Here is a 27,552-nt window from a genome sequence, read left to right on the forward strand (position 1 = left end):
GGCGTCATTCCAATCGTTATAGTCCCCCCTGTTGTTCCTCAAGAAACAAAATGTTTCCTTGACGGAACAGTAAAAACAATATAATAACTATTGCTAACTAATAATATGTGAACAACAATATAGAAAAGGAAGAGAGGAAAGTTTTGTCCAGAGGGGCGATTTTTTTTTTGTCCTCATGAACCGACGCTTTGACATTAGTCTTGCAAAGGGAGGGCCTCTGCAGAGAATACATGTTACAGATGGTGTATATTATAACAGAAAGAGAAAAAAAAAACAACAAAAACAACAAATCAAAACTGTTCATTTAAAGTCTCTGAAAGTCTTTTCTCAGATGTCCTCTAGGTGTAGTCGTGGAATGGAAGTCTTTTCAGGGGTTGATGTGTGGATACTGGTAATCAGCCAGAAAATTTCCTACAAAATTGAGCTTAACACAACTTTAAAATAGCTTTGTCAATAATCAAATCAAACAATGAAAGTTCTCAAAAACATGTCTAAGGGAATTCATAATCTTAGTTGTTACACATGAAACATATAATAAAACAAAAATTAAAACATTCTTTAAAATTATAATATTACTATTGTCCCCCCTTATGGAGGGTAATTGAGAAGACAATTGCTGCAATATTAATTAATAAAAATAATTTTTATCTTTGTTTCATCACTTTTTGCATCATCTGCCTAATTATCCTCATGCCATTATGAGAAATTTTGAAATCTAATATAATTGGTAACAGGTGTTAAGGCCAAATTCAACACTGTATTTATCATGACACCTGAGATAATTATGGGGGTTACCATAAAAGAACAGAGAAATGATGGGATATGAGCATTCCCACACTTGAGGAATATATACTGCCCATGCAGTATGCCAGGCTTAAAATAGGTGGATGGAATATATATCCATGCCACCGAACATATTGGAGGAAACTGAGTCAGACTTAATCAGATGCATGGGATTGAGATGGTCCATGGCATCAGGCATATAGGAGGGAGCATAGAAGCCAGGTGTAGAAGTGAGATGGGTGGGATCAATACTTCCAGCCATCTGTACAATATTGTGGGGAAAAATAAAATAAAATATTAAACCAAGAGAATCCAACCTCAACATTTGTCAAAAGCCGTTCCCTCGGCCCTACCTTGACTTCATGCATGTCTCCCCTCATGTGACAGTTCAGTGTCTGCTCTTGCATGTATTCCTCTTGTGATTGGATGGCATCTTGGCCAACTGGCATCTGATAACTCAGAATAAAGGTAATTAGTGTCTTAAATGATAAGTTCCCATAATCCAAGTCTCATATGGATTTAAAAATTGAGGATAATAAATGATTGCAAAAAATGTGAATACATCTTGACTCAGAACACAATATATAATTATGCAACAATTTCAAATAATACCCCTTTTTTTTTAACTTAGTATACAATTACTTTTTTGAAAAATCTGAACATATTTAAATACAAGTTAAAGCACAACACAATCTCAAAGAAAACTTTTACAAATGTTCCCCTCTTTTTTTTTTTTTTGGAATATGCTTATCAAAAATAATACTTCTAGAATCAATTTACACTTGCCATGGCAACCAATTTGCCAAGGAAATACTTTAAAGAGTTTGATCAAATAATCAGTTGAGAAAAAATAACAAAAACAAACAACTCAGAATATGGGAGCACAATACTCCTAGAATTAACATTGTATAATAAAATCAAAACCATCTTGCAATGTTTCAAAATTAGATAGACAAATGAATAGAAGAAAATACACATGGAACAATAAAAGACAATGAAATTCAAACTAAGGAAATCTAAATGAATATGAACTTAATATTAACAAGAGTATTATAAAATATAAACCTGATCACATGACTATAAAAGCTTTTACAAATATTCTCCTTGTTTTAAAAACTAAGTATAAAACACAATCTCAAAAGCAGGAAAATCTCTACGAAAATAAACCCATACCATTAATTTCAAAATGTAGATGTAATAGCATAGAAATCCTATGTAACCTCTGAACTGACATTAATAATCTGAGTGAAGTTAGAACACTTTTGATTCCGATATCTAAAATCCCCAATACTCATATCAATACCTTGCTGCTTACTTCTACATTTCTGTAAAATATATACCCTTCCATGGCAAAAGAAGCGGAGTCTTGAACTATGGTGATGATTGTCATTCTTATTCAGCTTAAGTTTTTCTTCTTTAACCCCTCTATATTGTCTGTCAGTCTTTTCACCATACAAATGCTTTATAATATTACTAATTAAAGACAAAAGCAGGTTAGCAAAATTACGAACAAAACGGGCATATGTGGAACTTAAAGGGCTTTCTAAGGTTGTCCTGTTAAGGGCTAAAATTCTAGCTAAACTGTCTAAAATATCTAATGAGTGGTCGCCAATAAATTATAAGCTTTAGCAAGAGTTAGACTTTTAAGCGTTTATTAAGGAGAATAAGAATTTGGTAAAGAGAGAGAGAAAGGCCTAGATTCCTATCTATTAAAGGGAGAGCACATTTCTAGCTCCCTTCTCCGCCAGTGTCCTCAGGAAAAAGCCCTAGAGTCAGCGCCAGTCTCTTCCTTCCTCCTCCCACTAGTCCACGTCACTTCCTCCCGCCAAGAACTCTTCTACAGTAAGTATCCAGCAGGTGGCGTCATTCCAATCGTTATAAAAGAAAAAAAACAAGATTAATCTCTTTTCATAGGTTCATTTTTCATTTTAAGGCCACCAAAGAAATGTCTAATCCCTGTTCCAGTCAGTTGCTAGAATTTCCCTATTTCTTTTCTGTTGCCTTTACCCAGTATTAAACCAGTACCTTATAACTTCATTAGGGTGGTTGAAGAACTTTTTACTTTGTTAACTCATTGTTCGGGTAATCCGTTTATACTCTTTTCAAATGTTTATGCATACTCCTAAATACCTTATTTACTTTTTTCCCTCATTTTTTTCCTTTTTGTTGGTCATGCAGTTGGGGTTAAGTGACTTGCCCAGGGTCACACAGCTAGTAGTAAGTGTCAAGTTTCTGAGGCCAGATTTGAACTCAGGTCCTCCTGAATCCAAGGCCAGTGCTTTATCCATTGCACCACCTAGCTGCCCTTCCAATTATTTTTAATTCCATTTTCTAAATATCATCTTTCATATTTCTGGAAGACAAAAGTAGACCTGAGGGGGAAAATTTTTCCTCAATGACTTCTTTCTTTTATGATCAAAGAATGAAACTTATGATATTTGTATGAAAGTATCCTTGCATTGTAGTTTACTGTTAAGATTGGAAAAATGAAAAACGGAATTTTTGATCTTACTCTATTTTTTGTTAGATTTTATTTGGAGAATTAAAATGAAGACCTTCAAAGTTTCTATTAATTCCATTTTTAAATTTTGTAACCACATTTCCATTCCAAGGTTTTGAGACCTTGAATTTGTTAGTTAAATCCTGTCTATGTGAAACTGCTAAAAATAATTTACAGTTTTAGTTAATTAATCTTCTACTCAAAATAATGCTGTAATTATATATTGATATGAAAATATGTTGAAATCTTATTTATATTTAGAAAAATTATAGTTTTCTTTAAAAATATATCAAGGGGCGGCTAGGTGGCGCAGTGGATAAAGCACCGGCCCTGGAGTCAGGAGTACCTGAGTTCAAATCCGGTATCAGACACTTAACACTTAACTAGCTGTGTGACCCTGGGCAAGTCACTTAACCCCAATTGCCTCACTAAAAAAATATATATATCAAATTATTATTTATTGTTCCAATATGAAGTAATGGTTGTCCTTTCTCAAAGAAGACATCACTATATTATATTAAGATACATCATGCCTGATTGTGGCTGATTAGAGCAATATGAGCTTAGAAAACTCAAACACAGGTTAGGCACAAACAGTTTAAATGAACATTTGGAGTAAAGATGTCTAAATTTGCACATCTCACTTTTCTTCTGGACTAAAGCAATTTTTTTTTACATTCACTATCTTTATTCACAATTATAAATCAAACACTTTTCAATTATAGAAAATCAAGCTCCCTGGAGCCCACTGCAGAATCACCAAATATCAAAAAACACTCATTAATCACCTACTACAGGTCAGGCATTTTTCATGTCCCCTGTCTCCACCTTCCACCTTTGAATAGATTCTGATGGGAAATCTTAGTATATTCAATGAATTCAAATGGAGCCAAATAGCTTCCTGCCCTGTGGAGGAGAGTAGGTTTTAGTAAAGCAAAAGCATATGACTCTAAAGGCTTCCTTCTATCTATCTTGTAGCTGTCTTGTAGCTATGTACTATTTAAGATGTTATCTCCTTCTTTGTAATGTACTTCCTTGAGGGCAGGGAAGGGCTACTGTAATTCTTCTCTGGTGGAGCACTGCATCTTCTTTGATATGGTGGAACCATGCTTGTCAGTCCTTTGCCAGTGTCTCCCATATCACACAGTCAATTCCAGTTCTTCAGACCTACATGTGAGTGCTTCTCTTGTATGAGTTCTCCATAAAGTAGTCTTTTAGGCAAATGTACATTTGGCATTTAAACAATGTGTTCAGCCCATCAGAGTTGTGCTCTCTGAAGAGTTTGAATGGTTTTCAGTTCAGCTTGAGAAAGGACCTCAGTGTGAAGTACCTTATCTTGCCAGGTGATCTTCAGAATCTTCCTAAGACAATTCAAATGGAAGTGATTAAATTTCCTGGCATGGAGCTAGTAGATTGTCTGGGTTTCACAACCATGCAACAATGAGGTCAGCACAATGATTCGCCTTCAGTTTGGTAGGCAATCTAATACCTCTTCTGTACCACACTTTCCTTTGGAATTTCCCAGAGCTAGCATGTCTCAACCTTATCATCTGTGTGTACATCCCTGGAAAATATACTGTCAAGGTAAGTGAACTTATCCACAGTTTTCAAAATTTCTCCATTTGTCGTAACATAGTTCCACATATGAATGATGTGGTGCTGACTTTATGGAGAACCTTTGTTTTCTTGGTGTTAATTGCTAAGCCACAATTAGCACAAGCTGCAGAGAATGGATCCATACTTTGTTGCATATCAGCTTTAGAGGTTACATTGAGTGCCATCATCTGTAAACAAGCATGCATCTACTTTATTCACTTTAGTCTTGGTTTGTAGCCTTTTCAAGGCTGTCATGAATGCTATCAGGTACAGGTCTGTGTGATTCTGTTTAAAAACTTTTAGTGGATCCCTGTGACTTATTGGATAATAAACTCTTTAGAAGAGTATAAAGTACTCTGTAGTTGGATTTCAACCTGTTCAAGGATCATCACAAGAACCACTTCCTATGGTAGCCTTCTTTAATCCCCTCACTTAAGTATTCTTTTTATTAAAATTTTCCTAATATACTTTGTATCACTTTGTCCACTTTAAACCTTTTTTTACATTTGTCTGTATATGTGGTATTTCACTTCTTCCCTCTCTCAAAGAACATAAACTCCCTGAGAGTAGCTATCTTTTCAAAATAAGTATATCCCCAATACTTACAGTGTCTTCGACATAGTAGCTTTTTAAAAATGTTTGTTGATTGACTAAAGAGGTTTTGATTAGATTTTTCATTGTATCACATTAATAGTGGGAGAAACAATTGAAGTTTTATATTACCTTCATTTCTGAATAGATCCTTTCTTCTCCCCTACCCAGAAAGCTATCTCTTTTATAAAGAATTGAGGGTGGGGGGAGGAGAGGAAAAATAGTTTAGCAAAATTAACCAGTACATTATTGAGTTAGACAGTATATCCAGTATTCCACACATTTACACTTCTGCAAAGGAAAAAGGGAGGATATTTTCTCATTTTTGTTCCAGGTTGAAGCTTAGTCATTCTAGTTACACAGCTTTCAGTTTCATTTTTATTGTTGTTCCCATTTACATTGTTTCCATTGTATAAATTGTTTTCTGGTTTTGCACATTTCATTTTGTATGAGTTCATACTTTTCCCAGGATTATATGAATTCTTACTCATTGTTTTATACATAGCATCTCACATAATCTTTCTAGAAGTTAGTTGAAGTTATTTGTGTAGTGCTTTGCATTTCTGAAATAGTGGAATATTTTAATTTCTAAAGAATTACAAGTTTTAATAATGATATAATTTAGTTTCTTAATAGGAACTAAATGAGTGGTTTAAAAAATTACTATAGGTGACAGATAGGTGGTGCAGTGAAGAAGGCACCATTCCTGGATTCAGGAGGACCTGAGTTCAAATTCAGCCTCAGACACTTGATACTTACTAGCTGGGTGACCCTGGGCAAGTCACTTAACCCTCATTGCCCCTCAAAAACAAACAAAAAAATTACTATACATATAAAAACTAAAGTAGTGATTCTTAATAAAATGAAATATTTTCACATTTATTTTTGTTAAACTTTTAGGAGGAAAATAATTAAAAGCACATTTGATTACTTTAATTTTTTTTTTTACTTTATTTGGTATCCTGAGTAAGAATATATTTTGAAATATATTTTTGGTAAGTATGATAAGGTATTTTTCACATTTTTTCAATTATCTATTCTGTTTAAATGTACACATCAAAAGTATTAAAACTTGATATAGATTAAATCTTGGCTTACAGGAATATAACATTTATAGAAATTAGTATGCTTTTAATTTTTGTTCATCTTCACCCCCACATTTTTTTTTTTAAGAATATGAAGATGGTGATCTTAAATCATGGGTCAACAGAGAGAGATTTCAGAATTATCTTACTGTGGATGGCTTTACCCTCTATGAACTTACAGACACAGGTAAAATATCTAACTAGCATATTTTTGATTTATTTAATGATTTTGAAGAACTGTAAAGGAAAATAATTTAATCCTAGATTTAGAGTTGAAAAGAATCTTAGCAGTCTTTTAATCCAGCCATTTGTTTTATACATGATGAAACTGAGACCCAGAGAAGTTATATTACACAGTAAGTGATCAAACCAGGATTCAAAACCATGATCTCTTAGTAGAGATCTAGCTCTCTTTATATCATCTGAATACTAGTTTTGTTTTTTTGGAATGTAGATTTTTTTGACATTGAAATTAAATTATAATTAGCTCTCATTTTACAGATAACTACAATTAATTTTTGCTTTAGAAAATTGATATGTCCCAATTGAAATAATACAGGTTTGAAAGAATTCCTCCAAGCATTGTACTTAGCAAACTTTTTTTCAAAAGTTCGAAATGGTTCCAGCACATTGGTAAATAGTCAGAGAAAAGGCTTTGGGTAAACATGTTTTGATGGTCTGTTGTCATGCTTCTTCACTTTGTAGTTTGAGTTGAAGTAAGAGCAGAACTGTACCAGAGACTTTTGCCAGAATAGTAAGGATTTATAAGTCTGGGACACAGCAGCTTTAGTTGAACATTAAAGGATTATCTTAACTCTATGACCTTCCCAAAAGGAAATTGTGGACATTTTAAAACAGTATAGTCACATTTATATAGCACTTTGCAGTTTACTTAGCCCTTTCCTCAGAAAATATCCATGGAAGTAGTACAAATATTATCATCTTTCTTTATACCAATGAAGAAACTAGCCCTTGAGTGACTTTGCCATTCTTCACAGGGTTGTTAGATTTCAGCATTTGGACTAGTATCCAAGTCTTTTGACTCCATATGCAATGTACTTTACAATAAATACTGCAGGACTAAGCACTTAGGCATCCAGTCTTAAAAGCCTTTTTGTTTGAGACTGACTTCTTTTTGAATATATGCCTTGATGATAGCTCTGCTCTGAGAATACACTTTTGACATTTCAGAATACAGAATGTAGACGGCTGCCTCCTGGGAGATAGGTTATGTATTCCAGGAGTTAATCAGCTTCACTTTAAAGTGCTAATAGAAATATCAGACATATCTGAATTCCTTTGAAAAGCTTTTTTCCCCCCCAAAAGGGAGGAAAATAAAGTAGTAGAAAAAAAAGGATGGAATTAAGAAAAGATTGTTAGGGAGAAGAAAAGTGAGTCATATGTTGAAGGAGATAGTACAAATTTTACCCAGCTTGGTGTAGCTGGCAATCTGTTCTTGAGCCATAATTTCTCCTACCTCTGTCTTTTATGGCAAATGTTCTTTCTCTTAGGCTTGATGCTTAGAGAAAACTTACATATAATTAGATCTGTACTAATGTGGCATGGTCTTTCTCAAGAGGTAGCACACTTCCTTTCACAAGAAATCTTAAAGTAGAGTATGTACAACCTTTGTCCAGGGATGTCATAGAGTGGATACTCTTTGGGTATGAGTTGGACCAAATGACCCCTGAGGTCCTTTCCAACTGAGGATTTGTGATTTTGCTTCTATCCTCCAAAGTAGTTCTTAGTCTTCTGCTCTTCTCTCTAAGATCACACCCTTAAAACTCATTTATTGAACTTAGAGCTGTATGCTGATTATACCCATGTTTATATAATCAATCAAGACCCTTGCCTGAATTACATTTTCATATTTCCAATCATGAGTTAAATGACTTTGGAATATAGGATCTTTAGCATAATTTCTAATTCTTAAGTTTTGTGACACCAGGAAGATAGTTTTATTCTTCTAAGTTTTGACATGTAACCATAAAAAAATTGAGAACGGTGTATTACAAAGTAGAACAGAAATAGAGTACAAAGTAGCCTCATTATGTGTCATGTACACTAAATAAAATGGATTCAAAAAGGATATGAGTATAGTCTAGCACAGGACTTATTAAACTTTTTCCACTCGTGACTTTTTGCCCGAGAAATTTTTACACAGCCTCTGTATATAGGTATATGTTGTATTGTAGGTATAATAAATAGGCATACATAACCTTTTACTATTGCCAAATTTTTTGCTACCCCCACATTAAGTTACTTGACACCACGTGGGGTTGCAACCCACAGCTTAAGAAACTTTGCTCTAGCATGTATTTTGTGAAGGGTTAGTGGAAGAATGGGGACGCTTCCTAGTATAACAAGAAAAACATCCTGGTTTTGGAGGCTGAAGGACTTGTCTGGACAGTATATTGTAGCGTTTATTTACTGTGTGACTGAGCAAATCACTCTTTTTTTTTTTTCTGAGTCTTAGTTTCTTTATCTGCAAAATGAACTTAATAGTACTTACGTTATCTACCAAATCAGGTTGTTTTGAGGAAATAATAAAATGGTATAAATGTCACTCATTTTTATATTAAGCTTGACTTGGAAGAAATTATTTAAATTGGATAAGTAAATAAAAAGATGTTTCATGTGGGGTAAATTCCATATGAACTTGAGGGAAATTTTGGAAAATTCTTTTCATTCATATTTTTGTTTTAAGTAATGGTTAGATAAATGTTAGTTATTTTGGTTGTATTTGTGTATTACCGTTAGAGGGGAATAGTGTTAATAATTATAGAGTAAGTTTAGCATGGTATCTGGTGACACTGCCATGAAATAGGGTTAAATTGAGTGTAGTCACATGTAACTCATTAGCTCAGGACTTCTTTGCTCTGTGTTATTTTTCTATGGTACACTCATGTTATACTAGAAATAGTTCAATGTATTAGAAATAGTGCAAGATTTCTTATATTTTAATCTTATCTGTATCTTAATGGTTTTATTATTATATTTTTGTTTGCCAACAGTATTGTTTTAATATTCTTTTGCATTATTATGTACTTGAGAGACATTAGGAAACATTATATATATATATATACACATGTATATATAGAGAGAGGTAAAGAAGTACAGAAAAAGAAGATTATACGTGATGTTACAAATCTGTTTCATCTTGATGTTGTTTTTTAAAGTATACGAAATTCATTTTAGTGGTTCCAAAACTGTCCTGCTTGTCTATGTCCACTTCTGAACTTCATTCTGCTCTTGTCTTTGCATTTTAACTGTTTCGTTGGTCTCCCTCCTTCCTTCTTTGCTTCCTTCCTGCTTTCCTAAAGATCCAGTCTAGCAACTAGTATTTTATAGCCTCTTAGAGTTTACAAAACACTTTATACATTAAATTTCATTTGAACCTTCCAACAACCCTAGAAAGTAGGTGCTATTATCATCTTCATTTTACATATAAGGCAATTAAGGCAAATTGAATTAAGTGACTTGCTCAGGGTCACATAGCTAACAGGTGTTCAAGGCTAGAATTTGACCTCAGGTCTTCTAATTCCAGGGTCTAGCACTTTATCCAGTGTTGCAATGCTTTCTGTCACTATTTTTTTTCCTACCATAACTTTCTTGCTCGACAAAACAAAACCCAGTTCTCTTTCATAGTAAAGTTTTACTTGCTTTTAAGGAAAACAGTAATATTTCATGTAGGTGCTTGAAATGAGACTTTTGCCATAGATAATTATGCCTGACTTGAATCAGACGGTTTCATTTGGATTTTAAGAGCACAATTTATCTGATTTCCCAATATGGTAGATATAAAAATGTATGCCATAAGTAATAAAGTTGTATCAGTTATTTACAGAGAATTTTGGTGAATTTAGAAAATTCTTTTTATTTCAGGAAAACTTATTGTCATAGCTGTTGTTGATGGGAAAAATGCAACAGTTGAGCATACCAGGTATGATATTCATGAAAGATACAGCTCTTGAAACAATTAAAACTTTAAAATAATAGAACTCAGCTTTAATTTTATAACTATATATCTTTAGATATATTTAACATTTTTTTTTCTTTTTAATGTCCCATTTACAGCACATAGACAAGTTATGAGAAAACTGAAACAGAAAATGATGGTGTGCTGATGGTCATATACCTTTTTGGTTGTGCATTCATGAAAAGACTCAAATGTACCTATTTCAGTAAACACTTTTTTTTTTCTCCAGAGACTGAAGAGTTGTACTGTTACCTTAAACAACAACTCCTAGAGTGTTCTGAGTCTCTAGAAGGCTTGTTAGCTTCAACTTGGACATTTATAATTACATAATCTTTTAGTGGGTCTTATACTCTGCTTCTAATACTGGTATTTAATAAAGCTAAGAGAAAGGAACTCTTCCTATACTAATTGGCTATAAATTCTGTTCTCTTTAGATGGAGAATCAGAATGGAACTGTTACTTCATAGCTGGGGGTTATAGGAATTCACCAAGAGGAGAAAATTGGATATAACCTAACTTCATAACCAGAAACCTTAAGTCTTTTCTGGGTGAAGGAAAAACCCTTTCATTTTCAAAAAATGTAGTTTCTAGGAAGCAATCTCACTATTTTTCTTTGTATTTATGATCTGCAGCTTATATAAATGTATGAGTTCTATAAGCCTCAAGTTGCTTTTTGTTGGGTATTCTCCCACAGCTGGTGAAGTAGAGCTTTTTCTAGCAACCTTACTCTTAGTCATAATGAAAGTATTACCTTACACATCCTATTCTAGGTACTAATTCATGCAGTTTTCCTTATTACTACTTCCTGTTAAGAATAGTGGGCCTTTCCCTTTCATCACCATGTAATGGGTCAGAATTTGTCTATTGAAATGAGAGTAAAACTGGAGAAAGGCATATAACTGGTAAATCCTTAGTATCTTGAGGCATGGACTTTGTGAGGGAATATTTTTTTATATTCTGTGGATATAAATACGTATTAAGTAACTTGTTAGCATCACATTCTTCACACTATTTGCTGTGTGTAGGCTTCATTCTTATCTTGATTATCTTTTGTTTTTAACCAGATGAAACAAAGTAATTACTGTTAACCTTTCAGTGGATAAAAAAAGGGAGAAAAAGTTTCTTCTCTAGTAATTCCTGTTTTTAAATTAGAGGGAAAATGTCTGACTAACTTAGTTTCTATTTTGACAGAAACAAAAATGGATCCTCTTAGCCAGTGGAATCATCTCAAGATTCTTTCATTATGTATATGTTGTGTTTTGCAAAGGGATACAAGGCAGCCCTTTCTTAGAGAGAAACAGATTTTTCTCTGATAATCCTTTTCTTAACTCCAGGAAAATGGTGTTGTGACTAATATTGAACAGACTAGATCACTATGAGAGGATTTAATATCTCTCATCACAACTGCAGGCTGCACTGATCACTTAGGACACCTTCTATCTATTTGGTGCTTTATAGCATATAAAGCTTTTTCACAACATATTATTTTACTCTGTTTCCTTCATAGTCCTCTGAAGAAAGTGGTACAATTATTTATATCCTCATTTCATAAATTAAGTGTATTACCCAAATCATATCAAGTGTCAAGGAATCTGAGTCTTTTGTTCCTAATCAAGTGCCTTTTTTTTACTGTACCATGCTGTCTCTAAGTGCAGGTAAGATAGAACAAAAATAAGGGCTAGATAAAGTATTGGATGACAAAATTAGCAAAGAAATAGATCTCAGATGAGTAAAATATAAAATTTTAATTCAGATTTTAAAAATCAGCTCTCTAAGTATAGGATGAGGGAGGGATGACTAAGTAATTCTTCTGAAAAACATTTGTGTAATTATTACTAGTGAACATTGTGACATGGTGATGAATTCACACCCCTCCCCCCCAAAAAAAGCCAACTAATATATTAGGCAACATTAATAGAGGCATGATTTCTACTATCTTAGATATACTCCCTTTCACTCTCCTTCTATGCAAAAACTTACTCTTAAGAAACAAATTCTTTGCTTAGACTTTAGGATGTTCTCCCTGAAGAGGTACCTGGAAAGAAGATGCAGGGATATAGAGGTAGAACTTCTCACCAGATTTCCAGAACCTTTCTGACTCTTCACTTTCATATTCAATTTGCAGAAAAACTTTAAAAAGTGAAAACAATTCACAATCTATTGTCTGTGAATATTAACAACTTTGATATTTTTCATTGTATCTACTATCAATTAAATAGCTGACTTCGAGGCCTATTTGGTCAAAATATAACCCCATATCTATGCACTTCAGTTGCAGATTCACCTAGCATAATAACTTCCAAGGACATCTTAAAGGAAAGTCTTGAATATTCAAAGAAACTGCTTTTATTTATCAGTAGGACTTTTTGTTTAGTTAAAAGGAATAGAGTCTAATAATACTTTGAGGGGGGGCAGCTAGGTGGCGCAGTGGAAAGAGCACTGGCCCTGGATTCAGGAGGACCTGACTTCAAATCCAGCCTCAGACACTTGACACTTACTAGCTGTGTGACCCTGGGCAAGTCACTTAACCCCCATTGCCCTGCAAAAAAAAATACTAATAATACTTTGAAGGATCAGGCTGTATCAACTGACTCATTTGCAAATACAAGAGAGAGTTGGATAAATTTTTTTTTATTTCAAAGTAAAATAATATTTATTCAGATATGGTATAATCATATTACAGTCAAAAAATTTTTTTTAACTTATTGAGTCGTTTGATGTTCCTCGTTGATCTAGTATCTCTCTTACACACACACACACACACACACACACACACACACACACACACACACACACACACACACACTTTCCTTCTCCTTTTTCTATTCCAGGGTTTTCTTGGGTAACATTTTGCTTTCCTGCCTAGTCCTCATTGAACATTACAAAAATTGGAGAGGTGTCTCATCTAAGTATCCCATATGTAGTTTGGGATTGGGTCAAAACTCCTACAAAGCAGATTTTGGAACTGAGAATGCTTAGGAATGGTAACAATCTTATTAACAGTTGAGGTACCAGAGATTATATTTTTGGAGAAAGTGTGCTAGTAACTGGAATTTTCCTTTAAAAGTTTTCTATCAGAATAATTAAGTATACTGAAGATTAAATGCACACCAAAAAGTATAGTATTGTGAAATATAACTCAAAACTTAAACACGTGTAGAAACAAAATTAGATTTATTAGACAATATAACTAATGAACCTCTTACTAGCAATTCAATAGGAATAGATAAATTTGTTAACTCTTGACTAATATTTAGTAACTTAGCATTTTTAAAAGCTTACCATGTAGTAAATGCTAAGCAAACAAATAGAAGTAGAGCCAGTTCTTGCCCTCAGAGAATTTATATTTTAATGGGGAAAGATAATACATAAAAGCAAGCTGCTGAGGGTGAAGGTGGGGGAGGAATGCTCTATGATGAAGATGAGTCAGCAGTACTACTTTGAGAAGGATGAAGGCGTGGTTGGCTTGGCTTCCTGCTTAAACTGAAGGTTTTGAGATGAGTTAGCCAATCAGAAGGTGTGGCCTCTAATTCCAGTGTGACAAGTTTTCCAGGGGTAGTGATTTTCCAGGATGAAGAGGTCTCTAAAGCATAGTAGAGAAAGACCTGTGGAGAGAAATCTGCAATATAGCTTGGAGAGGGATTAAAAGCATTAAATTATTAAATCCAAATGCCTTTTTTAAAAATAACTTTGACCTCTTTGATTTAATCATTACTGGATATTGAATTAGTCGATCGTTTTTTAAAGTAGATTTGAGACTGCTATATTTTAAGTGTTTATTTTTCTACAGATTAAAGGAAGCTATTCAGGAAGTAGCTAAAGATTATAGAGATCGTTTTCACAGGTAGGTTCCAAACTCATAGATAACTCTTTTTTTCCCCTCTTTAATGTTTGACAATTGTTCTGGTTATATTAAGCACTATGTTTTATTTATGATTACTGCATCTTCTTCAGAATTATAGGCTTAGTAGTTTTAACCTTTGTAATTCCTTTGTTAAGTAAATACACATGTGAAGTAAAATCATATTGTCTTTTTAAATGTATGAATCAATTCAAGTACAAAGAGCTTTTTATATAAATTCTCTCCAAAGAAATCAGTAACTGAGCAAATAAATTAGTTATATTCAATTTCCTAAAACATTGTTATTTTTGATGTCTAATAGGATCATGGAATTTAGGACTTAAAAATTACCTTACAGATCATATTGTTCATTTCCACTTATAGTACCAATGGTTAGGAGATCACTGTAAAGGTAGGGGTTTTTTTGTTTGTTTTTTGCATTTTTTTCCCTACCCCTGCCCCCTTTTTTGTTTTGGAAGATCTAATCTGACATACTCTGTAACAAAAAAGATCTTTCTCTTTTTTCTTAAAGTAAGGGTGATATTTTGCCTCTGGTGCTTTATGGAGTTTATATTAATCTTAAAAGTTAGGAGTGCAACCATGATAAAATTAGAAGTATAATTGTGATTGCTCAAAGTCCCCATTCAGAAAAATTCCTAACACAATTAATAGGTAAGTGTTAACTATTTAGATCTTCCTGAGACCAAAGTAGCCCTACTAATATAATTGTTTTCTTTTAATGTCCTTTAATGGTCAATTTTTTTTTTTACTATTAGGAGAGATTTTCAGTTTGGACACATAGATGGAAATGACTATGTAAACAACATGCTGATGGAGTAAGTAAACATTAACTTTATTATCATTTGGTAACTACTGTGTGCAGAATGAAAAGTTATAATTTATTCAAATACTATGCATTATGTTTTAAAATTATATTTTTGAACTTATAATTATAGTTTGAAAGAAATTTGATTGAAATCAAACTATTCACATATTTTGAGCTTACTAATGTAGATATCCATAGTCATTTTAAACTTAATTAAAGTAACATTAATACATCCTATAATTTTAGTAGAATTATATTATTCAAGTCATTAGTCTATTATAATTTGTACAAATGTATGCCTTCTCTGCTGATGGAGAAGCCAAATAAATTACCCTTTGTTAAAATTACATAGTAGAACCTCTGTAGTTTCTCTTACTGGATAATGGTAACAGATACCTTTGAATAATTCAGATTTTTATGATCCAAATGTTTCTTAATTCTGGCGACCCAAATATATATAAAGTTTTATTATAATCTGGCTCCAGGACATAACAGAAGGATCCTATGTGTGGGAAGAATGTAGTGATTTGAGTATTCTGAATTATACCAGTTAAAGATCTAGTTCTGTATAACAAGTTTCTAATAATTTTTATTAAAGGAAAATCTAGTCTGTGGTGATACCAAGAAGCTACAGCAACAACAATAGTAATAACAGCTTTAAGGTTTACGAAGTTCTTTACAAATGTTATTTCATTTGATCCTTGCAACAACCCTGGGAGGTGGGGCTTAATATTAATCTCCATTTGAGTGTTGAGGAAACTGAGGTAGACAGAGGTTTAGTGACTTCCCTGTGGTCACACAGCTAGTAACTCTCTGAAGATGATTTTGAATTCCATTCTTCCCAGATCCAAGTTTGGAAATTTGTCTCTTATATCATCTAACCTTCATTAGGAGAAATACTGTATGTAATGGTGGTAGCCTTAAAACAACCACCATCAAAACAATACTGTTTTAACTGTACCAATTAATGCTATAGTCTCAACTATTCTTTTTGTCAGCATACTTTTTTTTTTCATTTTATTTTGAAAAGCAAGGTAGACTAAATAAAATACTGTAATATTCTTCTTCCTTTTATTTTCTCCCCACAAATATTTTCAATTTTCTGTTGGGGAATTTAGTTTTCTTTTATGTCTGAAAACCTCTTGTGGTGATGTGAATAAAGGAAATTTATCTACACCTTTTGGCTTAATTTCTTTCTTTTTTTTCTTCTTTTGTGAGGCAATGAGAGTTAAGTGACTTGCCCAGGGTCACACAGCCAGTAAGTGTCAAGTATCTGAGGCCGGATTTGAACTCAGGTCCTCCTGAATCCAGGGTCGGTGTTTTATCCACTGCACCACCTAGCTGCCCCCAGCTTAATTTCTTAACAAGGTAATTAGGTATAGAACCTTATCCTGCCCTAACTAGGGAGTAGTATCTGTAAACATCTAACTAGTATTTTGTAATTGCTAATGAAAACAATTAAAGTTATGATTTTTAGTAAGAACAGTGTTCAATGAAAGTCTCCCCCCCAAGATATTAACCAGAATAATTTTTTCATTAATTAATTGATTGATTGATTAATTAATTAGGTTATTTTTAATAATAAACATTTTAAATTATAGTTTTGGTTCCAATTTTTATTCTTCTTTCCCTCCCCTACCCCCTCCCTGAGGCAGCAAAAAATCAGATATGGGGTATACATGTATGATTATACAAAACATTACCATATTTGTCATTTTGTACAAGGAAACTTGATTTAAAAACAATGAAAGAAAGTGAAAAATAGCATGCTTCAGTCTGTTCCGTCAATATCAGTTTTTATTTTGGAGGTGGGTAGTATATTTCATCAATAGTCCTTTGGAGTTTTCTTGGATCATTGTATTGTTGTGAATAGTCAAGTCATTCACAGTTCTTCTTCAGACAATATTGCTGTCTCTATGTACAATATTCTCTTGGTTCTGCTCACTTAACGATACAGTATTTCATAGATGTCTTTCCAGGCCTTTGTGAAGTCATACTGCTTGTCATTTCTTATAGCACAATAATATTCTATCACCAATCATATACCACAGTTTAGCCATTCCCCAAGATGGGCATTCCTTTGATTTCCAATTCTTAGATAACACAAATAGAGCTGCTATAAATATATATTTGCCATTCTAATAGGTGTGAGGTGATATCTCAGAGTTGTTTTAATTTGCATTTCTCTGATCAATAATGATATAGTACATTTTTTCATATGATTATAAGATACCTTTGATTTATTTTTCTGAAAACTGCCTGTTTATATCCTTGAACATTTATCAATTGGAGAATGACTTGTGTTTTTATAAATTTGACACAATTCTCTATATATTTGAGAAATAAGGCCTTTATCCAAGATATTTGTTTCAAGAATTCTTTCCCAGTTTTCTATTTCCCTGGAATCTTGGTTACATTAGTAATGTTTCTGCAAAAGGTTTTTATTTTATATAATCAAAATGATCTATTTTACATTTTGTTTTGCTCTCTATATCTTCTTTTGTCCTAATTTTTTTCTCTGCCCAGGGTCACACAGCCCATAATCTGAAAGATAAATTATTCCACACTCCCTTAATTGCTTATGGTATCATCCTTTATGTATATTCATGTACCCATTTTGACCGTATTTTAGTGTATGGTGTGAGATATTGGTCTATAGCTAGTTTCTTCCATACTGTTTTCCCAGCAGTTTTTGTCAAATGAGTTTTTGTTCCAAAAGCTTGGTTCTTTGGTTTTATCATATACTAGATTACTTCATATCATCTGCAAAAAGTGATAGCTTTGTTTCCTCATTACCCATTCTACTTCCTTTAATTTATTTTTCTTCTCTTATTGCTATAGCTAACATTTCTAATACAGTATTAAATAATAGAGGTGATAATGGGCATCCTTGCTTCACCCCTGATTGTATTGAGAAGGCTTTTAGGTTATTCTCATTAAGGATAATGCTTGCTGATGATTTTAGATAAATAGTATTTATCATCTTAAGTTAAGCTCCTTTTCTTCCCATGTTCTCTAGTGTCTTTAATAGGAATGGGTATTGTGTTTTGTCAAAGGCCTTTTCTACGTCTATTGAAATAATCGTGATTTCTATTGCTTTTGTTATTGATATAGTCAATTATGCTGATAGTTTTCCTAATATTGAACCAGCCCTGCATTCCTGGTATAAATCCCACCAGGTCATAGTCAATATTCATTAGCAAGATTGTTCTATAATTTTCTTTCTCAGTTTTGGTTCTTCCTGGTTTGGATATCAGCACCATATTTGTCTCATAAAAGGAATTTGGTAGGACTCCTTCATTTATTCAAATAATTTATACAGTATTGGGATTAATTGTTCTTTAGAGAAGTGGTCTAGTTTCCTAGCCATTCAGGGCTAGGTTCAAATACAATAAGATTTTCTCCCACTTCCCACAATTAAACACTTGCTGTGCTAATCTCAAGTCCCTCTGTTTCCTCAGTAGTTGATCAGAGATATCACTCATCTCAGCAGTCTCACTAAAGTGACAATGTAAAACAGTTTGTAACATATTATATTAGTTGATCTTCTATGATATCTTTGACTGCTACCATAATTTTTCATTGCTTTATCATTTATTTTTTAGGACTAATGATAGGTGAAATAAAAGTTTCTAGAATGAGTTAAAAGAGTACACAAAAGAGTAGATAGAGTATATTATAATGTCCCTAAATATTTGTGATAGAAAATTTGGTTACAGACGAGATATAAAATCATCTGAGGTTACATTATGTGTGTTATGTGTATACACACATACACACACATTACGTATGTATGCATATATATATATATTTTTTTTAGTGAGGCAGTTGGGGTTAAGTGACTTGCCCAGGGTCACACAGCTAGTAAGTGTCAAATGTCTGAGGCCGGATTTGAACTCAGGTACTCCTGACTCCAGGGCTGGTGCTCTATCCACTGCGCCACCTAGCTGCCCCTTCTGTGTATATTCTAATTGAAGAAACTAATAGTCTTCCTGACATAATGGATAAAATATTGGATTTGGAATCAGGAAGATATGAATTCAAATCCTGTCTTTGAGGTGTTATTTCTGTGAACATGGACAAAACTTAAATTATTCAAGCCTCAATTCCCTCATCTATAAAATAGAGAAGATGATAGCCAAATTCCTACTTCACAGGATTCTTGTGAAGCTTAAATAAGAAAATTCATGTAAAGTTACACTATAATAAATGTTTTTAATCTAATTCACGGAGGTTGAACCAAGATGGTGGAGGAAAGGCAGTGAGTTGCCTGAGCCCTCTCCCTAAGACCCTTCAAATACATTCACATAATGCCATGAGACAATTCCTGGAGCAGCAAAACCCATGCTACAACAGGGTGAAATCATTTTCCAGCCAAAGACAATTTAGAAGGTTGGCAGTAAAGGTCTATTGTGCCAGGGTTAAAACGGAGCACAGGCCACTCCAGCACAGATCTAGATCCAGACCTAGCCCCAGCAAAACAGGAGCAAGCCTTTGGAGCCTCTGAATCAGAAGCAGCAGCAGCTGCTTCTGGAACTCAGCCTACAGATTGTAAGGGCATAGAACAATTAGCCGGAAGGAGATTACAGGGATCTCTTTGCCAGCTCTGAGGCAGTACCCTGTTGTTTTGCCCTTACTCAGATCCAGGTCATAGTCTTGGGAGGAGATCCCAAGCAGGGAAGGGGCACAAGCATCCTGGAGCTTGTGGCCACAGTGGAGTTGGACTCTCTTCATAGTTCCAGGGCAAAGAAGTAGGCCCATCATTGCTTACAGACCAGAGGATAGGCCAGGAAAGTAGTAAACATCTCTCTCCTTAAGTCATACCACTTTGGAATAACTAAAAACTTAAAATTCCTAGAAGTATCTCTGAAAACAGCTACACAAACCCCTCCACCCTGGAAACAGTGCCCTATTTTAACAAAGAGTTAAAAGTCAAGAAATAGGCTAGGAAAATGAGCAAACAGGAAAAAATGCTGACCCTAGAAAGTTGACAAGGAAGATCAAAATACACCCTCAGAAGAAGATAACAACGTCAAAGCTCCTACATCAAAAGCTTCCAAGAAAAATATGAATTGGTCTCAAGCTATAGAAAGGCTCAAAATGGACTTTGACAATAAAGTAAGAAATGTAGCAGAAAAAAAGGGAAGAGAAATGAGAGTGATACAAGAAAATCATGGAAAAAAATTCAGCAGCTCAGTAAAAGAAATACAAACACAAAAATGAAGAAAATAACACTTAAAAAAAACAGACTAGGCAAAATGGTAAAAGAAGTACAAAAAGCCACTGAAGAACTTAAAAGCCAGATTGGCCAAATGGAAAAGGAGATACAAAAGCACTCTGAAGAAAATAACTCTTTAAAAATTAGGATTGAGCAAAAAGAATGAAAAAAAAATAGAAGGCAATGTGAAATATCTCATTGGAAAAGCAACTGACTTGGACAAAAGATCCAAGAGAGATAATTTGAAAATTATTGGACTACCTGAAAACCATCATCAAAAAAGAGCCTTGACATCATCTTCCAAGAAATTGTCAGGGAAAATTGCCTTGATATTCTAGAACCAGAAGGTAAAATAGAAATTAAAAGAATCCACCAATCACCTCCTGAAAGAGATCACAAAATGAAAACTCCCTGGAATATTATAGCCAAAATCCAGAACTCCTAGGTCAAGGAGAAAAATATTGCAAGCAGCCAGAAAGAAACAAATCAAGTACTATGGAGTCACAGTGAGGTAACAAAAGATTTAGCAGCTTCTATATTAAAGGCTTGGAGGGCTTGGAATATAATATTCGGAGGTCAGAGGAACTGGGATTGCAACCAAGAATCACCTACCCAGCAAAACTGTGTATAAGCCTTCAAGGGGAAAAATGGGAATTCAATGAAACAGAGGACTTTCAGGAATTCTTGATGAAAAGACGGGGGCTGAATAGAAAATTTGACTTTCAAATACAAGACTCTAGAGAAGCATAAAAAGGTAAACAGGAAAACGAAATTATAAGGGATATTAAAAGGTTAAACTGTTTACATTCCTACATGGGAAGATTAAACTTGTAACTCATAAGAACTTCTCATTATTAGGGCAGATGGGTGGAGTATATTTACACAGAGGGCACAGGTGTGGGTTGAATATGAAGGGATATCTTTAAAAAAATAAAATTAAGGGGTGAGAAGAATACATTGAGAGAACAGTACAGGGAGAGGTGGAATGAGGTGATCTCTTTCACATAAAAGAATCAAGAAAAAAACATGTAGTGAAGGGGAAGTTGGGGGAGGTGCTTGGAAGTGAGTGAACCTTATCAGAATTGGCTTATAGAGGGAATAACATACGCACTCAGTTGGCTATAGTAATCTATCTTTCCCTGCAGAAAAGTGGGGGGGGGAGCGCATAAGGGGGGATGAAAGAAGGGAGGGCAGATTGGGGGAAGGGGGCAGTCAGAAGCAAAACTCTTTTGAGGAGGGATGGGGGAAAGGAGATAGAGAATAGAGTAAAATGGCATGGGGAGGGAATTTGATGAAGGTAAATACAGTTAGCAATACTGACTGAAAAAATTTTGGAGCAAGTTTGTCTTAAAAAGGACTCATTTCCCAGAGAACTGAGTCAATTTTATTAAAATAAGAGCCATTCTCTAATTGATAAATGATCAAAAGATATGAAGAGTTTTCGGATGAAATAATCAAAGCTATATATAGCCATATGAAAAAAAAACTGCTCTCACTATTGATTAGTAAGATACAAGTCAAAACAATTCTGGGGTACTACCTCATACCTATTGGGTTCGATAATAGGAAAGGAAATTAAAATGACAAATGTAAGGGATATGGGGGAAATGAGACATTAATGCACTGTTGATGAAGTTGTATATTGATTCAAACATTCTGTAGAGCAATTTAGAACTATGATCAAACGGCTTTAAAACCATGCATGCGGGGGCGGCTAGGTGGCGCAGTGGATAAAGCACCGGCCCTGGAGTCAGGAGTACCTGAGTTCAAATCCGGCCTCAGACACTTGACACTTAGTAGCTGTGTTACCCTGGGCAAGTCACTTAACCCCCATTGCCCCGCAAAAAACAAACAAACAAACAAAAAAAAAACATGCATGCTCTTTGACCTAGTACTACCATTACTACATTGATATCCAAAAAGAGATTTAAAAAGAGAGAGAGAGATATAAAAGTTAAAGGACTTGCATGTACAAAGAATAATTATGTTAGCCCTTTCTGGTGCAAAGAATTTGAAATTGAGATGTCCATCAGTTGGGGAATGGCTAAACAAATTGTGGGGTGAGATTATGCTTAACACTATTGTGCTATAAGAAATGGTGGAGCAGGATGCTCTTAGAAAAACCTAGAAAGACTTACATGAGTTCATGCAGTGAAATGTACTGTATACAAAGTAACAGCAATATTGTAAGTTATCAGCTGTGAATGACTTAGCTATTCTCAGCAACCCAGTGATCCAAGATAACTCTGGAGGATTTATGAAACATGGGATTCACCTCCAGAGAAAGAACTCATAGTGTCTGAATACAAATTGAAGCATAATTTTTTTTGTTTCTTTTTCTTAAGGTTTTTTTTTGTCTGTTTTCTTTTACAACATATGGAAATATTTTGCATGATTGCACATAGATAAATTATATTGAATTGCTTGAGTTCTTAAGGGGGAGGTTGGGAGGGAGAAAGAGAATTTGGAACACAAAGTTTTTTAAATGGGCATTAAAAATTGTTTTTACATGTAATTGGGGAAAATATTAAAAATAAATGAAAAGCAAATAAGAGTGTTTTTCATTATGCTAAATGCAAGAATTTGGCAAAAAATATTTCTTTTGTCACATTAATCAGAAAACATGCTTTTCAGTGTTCATTCATTTTTTACAATAAGGAATTTTTTCACTTCTGTACAGAGGTTTTTTGTAAACTTTTTTTAATAAAGTATTTTATTTTTTTTCCGTTACATGTAAAGATAGTTAGATAGTTCTCAACCTTTGTCTATACAAGCTTTACAATTTCAGATCTTTCTCCCTCCCTCCCGTCCCTCCCCCCTCCCCTAGACAGCAGGCAATCTGATATAGGTCATATATATATGTGTGTGTGTGTGTGTGTGTGTGTGTGTGTGTATATGTGTGTGTATATATATATATATATATATACATAATAACATCAATCCTATTTCTGCATTAGTCATGTTACAAGAGAAAAAAATCAGAGCAATGATGGAAAACCTCAAAATAGAAAAAAAAAACAACAGCATCAAAAACAAAAAAAATAGTATGGTTCATTTAGCATCTATACTCCGTAGTTTTTTTTTTTCCTGGATTTGGAGATCCTCTTCCATCACAAGTTCCCTGGAACTCTTCTGTGCCATTGCATTGGTGAGAAGAATATAGTCCATCACAGTAGATCAATACTCAATGTTGATGTTACTGTGTACAATGTTCTTCTAGTTCTGCTCATCTCACTCATCATCAGCCCACGCAAGACCCTCCAGGTTTCTCTGAACTCCTCTTGCTCATCGTTTCTTATAGCACAATAGTATTCCATTGTATTCATATACCACAACTTGTCCAGCCATTCCCCAATTGATGGGCACCCTCTCAACTTCCAATTCTTTGCCACCACGTAAAGAGCAGCTATAAATATTTTTGTACATGTGGGTCCCTTTCCCCCTTCCATGATCTCTTTGGGAAAAAGACCCAAAAGTGGTGTTTCTGGGTCAAAGGGTATGCACAGCTTTATCGCCCGTTGGGCATAATTCCAAATTGCTCTCCAGAATGGTTGGATCAGTTCACAGCTCCACCAACAATGGATTAGTGTTCCAATTTTCCCACAGCTTCTCCAACATTTATTATTTTCCTTTTTTGTCATTTTAGCCAATCTGATAGGTGTCAGGTGGTACCTCAGAGTTGTTTTTATTTGCATCTTTCTAATCATTGGAGATTTAGAGCATTTTTTCATATGGGAATAGATAGCTTTGGTTTCTTCATCAGAAAATTGCCTGTTCATATCCTTTGACTATTTCTCAATTGGGGAATCACTTGGGTTCTTATAAATTTGATTTATAAGATTAGGCCGTTATCAGAAGTACTGGCCTCAAAAATTGTTTCCCAGCTTTCTGCCTCCCTTCTAATTTTGGATGCATTGCTTCTGTTTGTAGGTTTTTTGTAAATTTTCAATGAAAACAGTTGACTTCATAGAAAAGTAGAAACCAATATGGTGATGATGAGGATGGAAATTTTTCAGTCTATGATATGCCTTAAAATGATTTTGTCCTACAAAGGAGTAATGTTAACTGCTAGCATCTTCCCTATTCATCTCTAGGGGCATGAACTTTTTTTTTTTCGGGGGGGGGGAGGGCAGTAAGGGTTAAGTGACTTGCCCAGGGTCACACAGCTAGTAAGTGTCAAGTGTCTGAAGCCGGATTTGAACTCAGGTCCTCCTGAATTCCAGACCGGTGCTTTTATCCACTGCACCACCTAGCTGCCCTGGGCATGATCTATTTTAAAGAAATTTGGTGTTTCCAGTTTGTAGAAGCAGCTAGATGACACAGTGAATAGAGTAATAGATTTGTAGGTGCTTATTAAATGCTTCTTGAAATAAATTAAACTCAGCATGTCAGAAATGGAACTCATTATCCTTGCCCCAAACCCATGGGCAGCTAGATGGAGCAATGGAGCATTTGGCCTGGAGTCAGGAAGACTCATCTTCCTGAGTTCAAATCCGGCCTTAGATACTTAGTAGCTTTGTGAACCTGGACAAGTCACTTAACTCTGTTTACCTCATTTTCTCATTTGTAAAATGAGCTGGAGAAGGAAATGGCAAACTACTCCAGTGTCTTTGCCAGGAAAATCCCAAAAGGAGTCACCAAGAGTTGGATATGACTGGAAAAATTACTAAATGACAACAAACACATACCCTTTGTATTTTTATCCAAAGCACCATCCTTCTAATTATCCTGATTCAAACCATTATCATCATTGCCAGTTTTTCACTCTTCCTTAACTCATCTTTCCCAAATACTTGCCAAGTCATATACTTCTACCATATCTCTTTCATCTTCCCTCTTTGCCTTATTTATGTATCTACCACCCCAGTTCAAAACTTCATTACCTTTTGTTGGACTATTTCAGTAGATTCTTAATTTGTCTCCGTGCATTGTCTTACTCTACTGCACTCTATCTTCCATATAGCTGACAAAATTATCTTAAAATATTGATCTAATCATGTTACTTCCCTGTTCAAAGGAGCTTTGGTGACTCCCTATTGCTGCTCATAAAAATACATAAATTCCTGTGGTTGCCATTTAGAGCCCTTCAAAACATAGCTCTCACCTAAGTTTCCAGACAGTTTCCCCCCATATTACTTTCCTTCATACATTCTAAGTTCCTACTAAATTGCTCTGCTTTCTTTTCTATGTACCTGGAATCATGCCTTCATTTCTTGGAATCATTTGGAAGCTCTAATTGAAAGTGTACTTATCGATTTTTTTTTCAGTCATACATTTGAAATCAGTACAATTGAAAGTGTACATATTCCTGATTCAGAGGACTGAAATTAAAATTAATCCTATAACATTTACTGCCTTTGTTTTCTTGGGTAAATCACTTCACTTTCCTGAAACTCAGTTTCCTTATCTGTAAAATCTATATGGCCTTCAGGTCACTTCCTGTTTCATATCATTGAACCTATGAAATATTTTCTTTGCAGTAGTTATTATTAATTCTATAATTTTGCATTCTCAATAGCTCTTGTTAAGTTAAACTGAAAGAAAAACTAGCGGAAACTAGTTTTCTATAATACAGAGTATATCATGAATTGTCTTATATAGAAGTAAAATTGTTGTTTAGTCATTTTCAGTCATATCCAAATTTAGTATTCCCACTTGGGATTTTCTTGACAAAAATACTGGAGTGGTTTGCCATTTCCTTCTCCAGCTCATTTTACAGGATTAAGCAACTTTCCCAAAGTTACACGGTTAGTATATGTCTGAGGCAAGATTTGAACTCAGAAAGATGAGTCTTCCTGACTCCAGGCCTAGCATCCTATCCACTCTACCACCAAGCAGCCAGAAGTAAAATATTTCAGTTTAAAAGCTGTTTTGGTGTTTTAAAATTATAATAATTTGACTTAATTGGGAAACATCTGACTAGATTAGTTTAAAAGTCTAATTATGTTATATTTTTTTAAAAAGTAGTTTCTTTTTATAAGTACATGGTATATCTAAAGTGAGACTAATTGGACCAGCTTTAAGGAATACATACATTTTTGTAACTACTATATTGAATAAAGATAAAAAGTATGTTCTTTCACATATTCCAATAAATATTAAGTACTTAGAACTGCAGTTGAACTGTAATTCCCCAAAGAATTTTTTTGCTTTGTTACTCCTTATCTTTAAGCATTTAAATGGGCCTCAATTCTGCTTCTTAATATCTTTGGATCATCAGATTTGAGTTAATTAAACTTAAGCCAAAGTTTCAGGTAATAATCCTTGTCCTATTTTTAGTTAACTAAAATAGTTCCTTCAAGACAGAGGAGAAGAATAATTTTCCACTTTGAATTTCAAATGCATTCCCATTTTGGCTTTATATTTAAGGGTAAAAATCTTTTTGAGTTACTCTTTTGGGGGGGATAATTTTCATGTTCATTGAAATAGACTTGTCAGATTTATACTATAAGTAAGTCTTAGTAAATAAGCAAGAGAGACTTAATTCTTGGTACATTTCTTACGTAAAGATGAATAGACAGCTTATCCATGTGTCAATTAACCATGTATGAGGGCAATTTGTGAAACTGTAAGTTATCCAGTTTTGAAGACAATCTGAAATAAATATATGTATTTATCAGAAGTAAAGGTCCTACATTATATTTGTCTTAAATCTAAAATTAATAAGTACCTAAGATTATATGTTTGGTTTTCAACCAAAACCTTAGTGGTACAGTGATTGCTAATATATATTTAAAAGTATTTAATGCTGAAGTTTGAGAGTTAAAAACAGTAGGCAGTACCTACTTAAAAGTTACAAGATCTACCTTTTGGTAGTTATAGTCACCTAAATATAGCATATATAAGCTTAATACTAAGTTTTAGGAGAAGCAGTGGGATATAGTGAATCGTGAGCTGATCTCGGACCCAAGAATACTTGAGTTCAAGTCTCTCCTATGACACATACTAAGAGTGATCCTGGTCAAGTCCATAAACCTCTCAGTGCTTCATGCAATTCTAATTTGCAGAAAAGATGCATACTTGCATTGAAACAGGGAGTTTCTTCATCTGGGAGTTGCCTGTGATGCTAGTGAAATCATAAGTCTGGTCCCCATATCTGTTTACTATGTTTTATTTCATATAAGTATAGTGTG

At 34.1% G+C, this 27,552-nt stretch overlaps 1 protein-coding gene across 4 annotated transcripts in view; it reads left to right on the forward strand.

The window, feature by feature from the left end:
• The window catches only part of TMX3 (thioredoxin related transmembrane protein 3), an 88,973-nt gene that overhangs the window by 52,909 nt on the left and 8,512 nt on the right, over window positions 1-27,552 (forward strand). For all 4 annotated transcript variants that reach the window (XM_043993529.1, XM_043993525.1, XM_043993533.1 and 1 more), the window contains 4 exons: window positions 6,644-6,742; window positions 10,441-10,498; window positions 14,325-14,378; window positions 15,152-15,211. In XM_043993529.1, the coding sequence (XP_043849464.1) occupies window positions 6,644-6,742; window positions 10,441-10,498; window positions 14,325-14,378; window positions 15,152-15,211 (271 nt within the window). The remainder of the gene's footprint in view (window positions 1-6,643; window positions 6,743-10,440; window positions 10,499-14,324; window positions 14,379-15,151; window positions 15,212-27,552) is intronic.

This window comes from Dromiciops gliroides, chromosome 1 (assembly GCF_019393635.1).
Source record: "Dromiciops gliroides isolate mDroGli1 chromosome 1, mDroGli1.pri, whole genome shotgun sequence".
NCBI classification, from domain to species: Eukaryota; Metazoa; Chordata; class Mammalia; order Microbiotheria; family Microbiotheriidae; genus Dromiciops; species Dromiciops gliroides.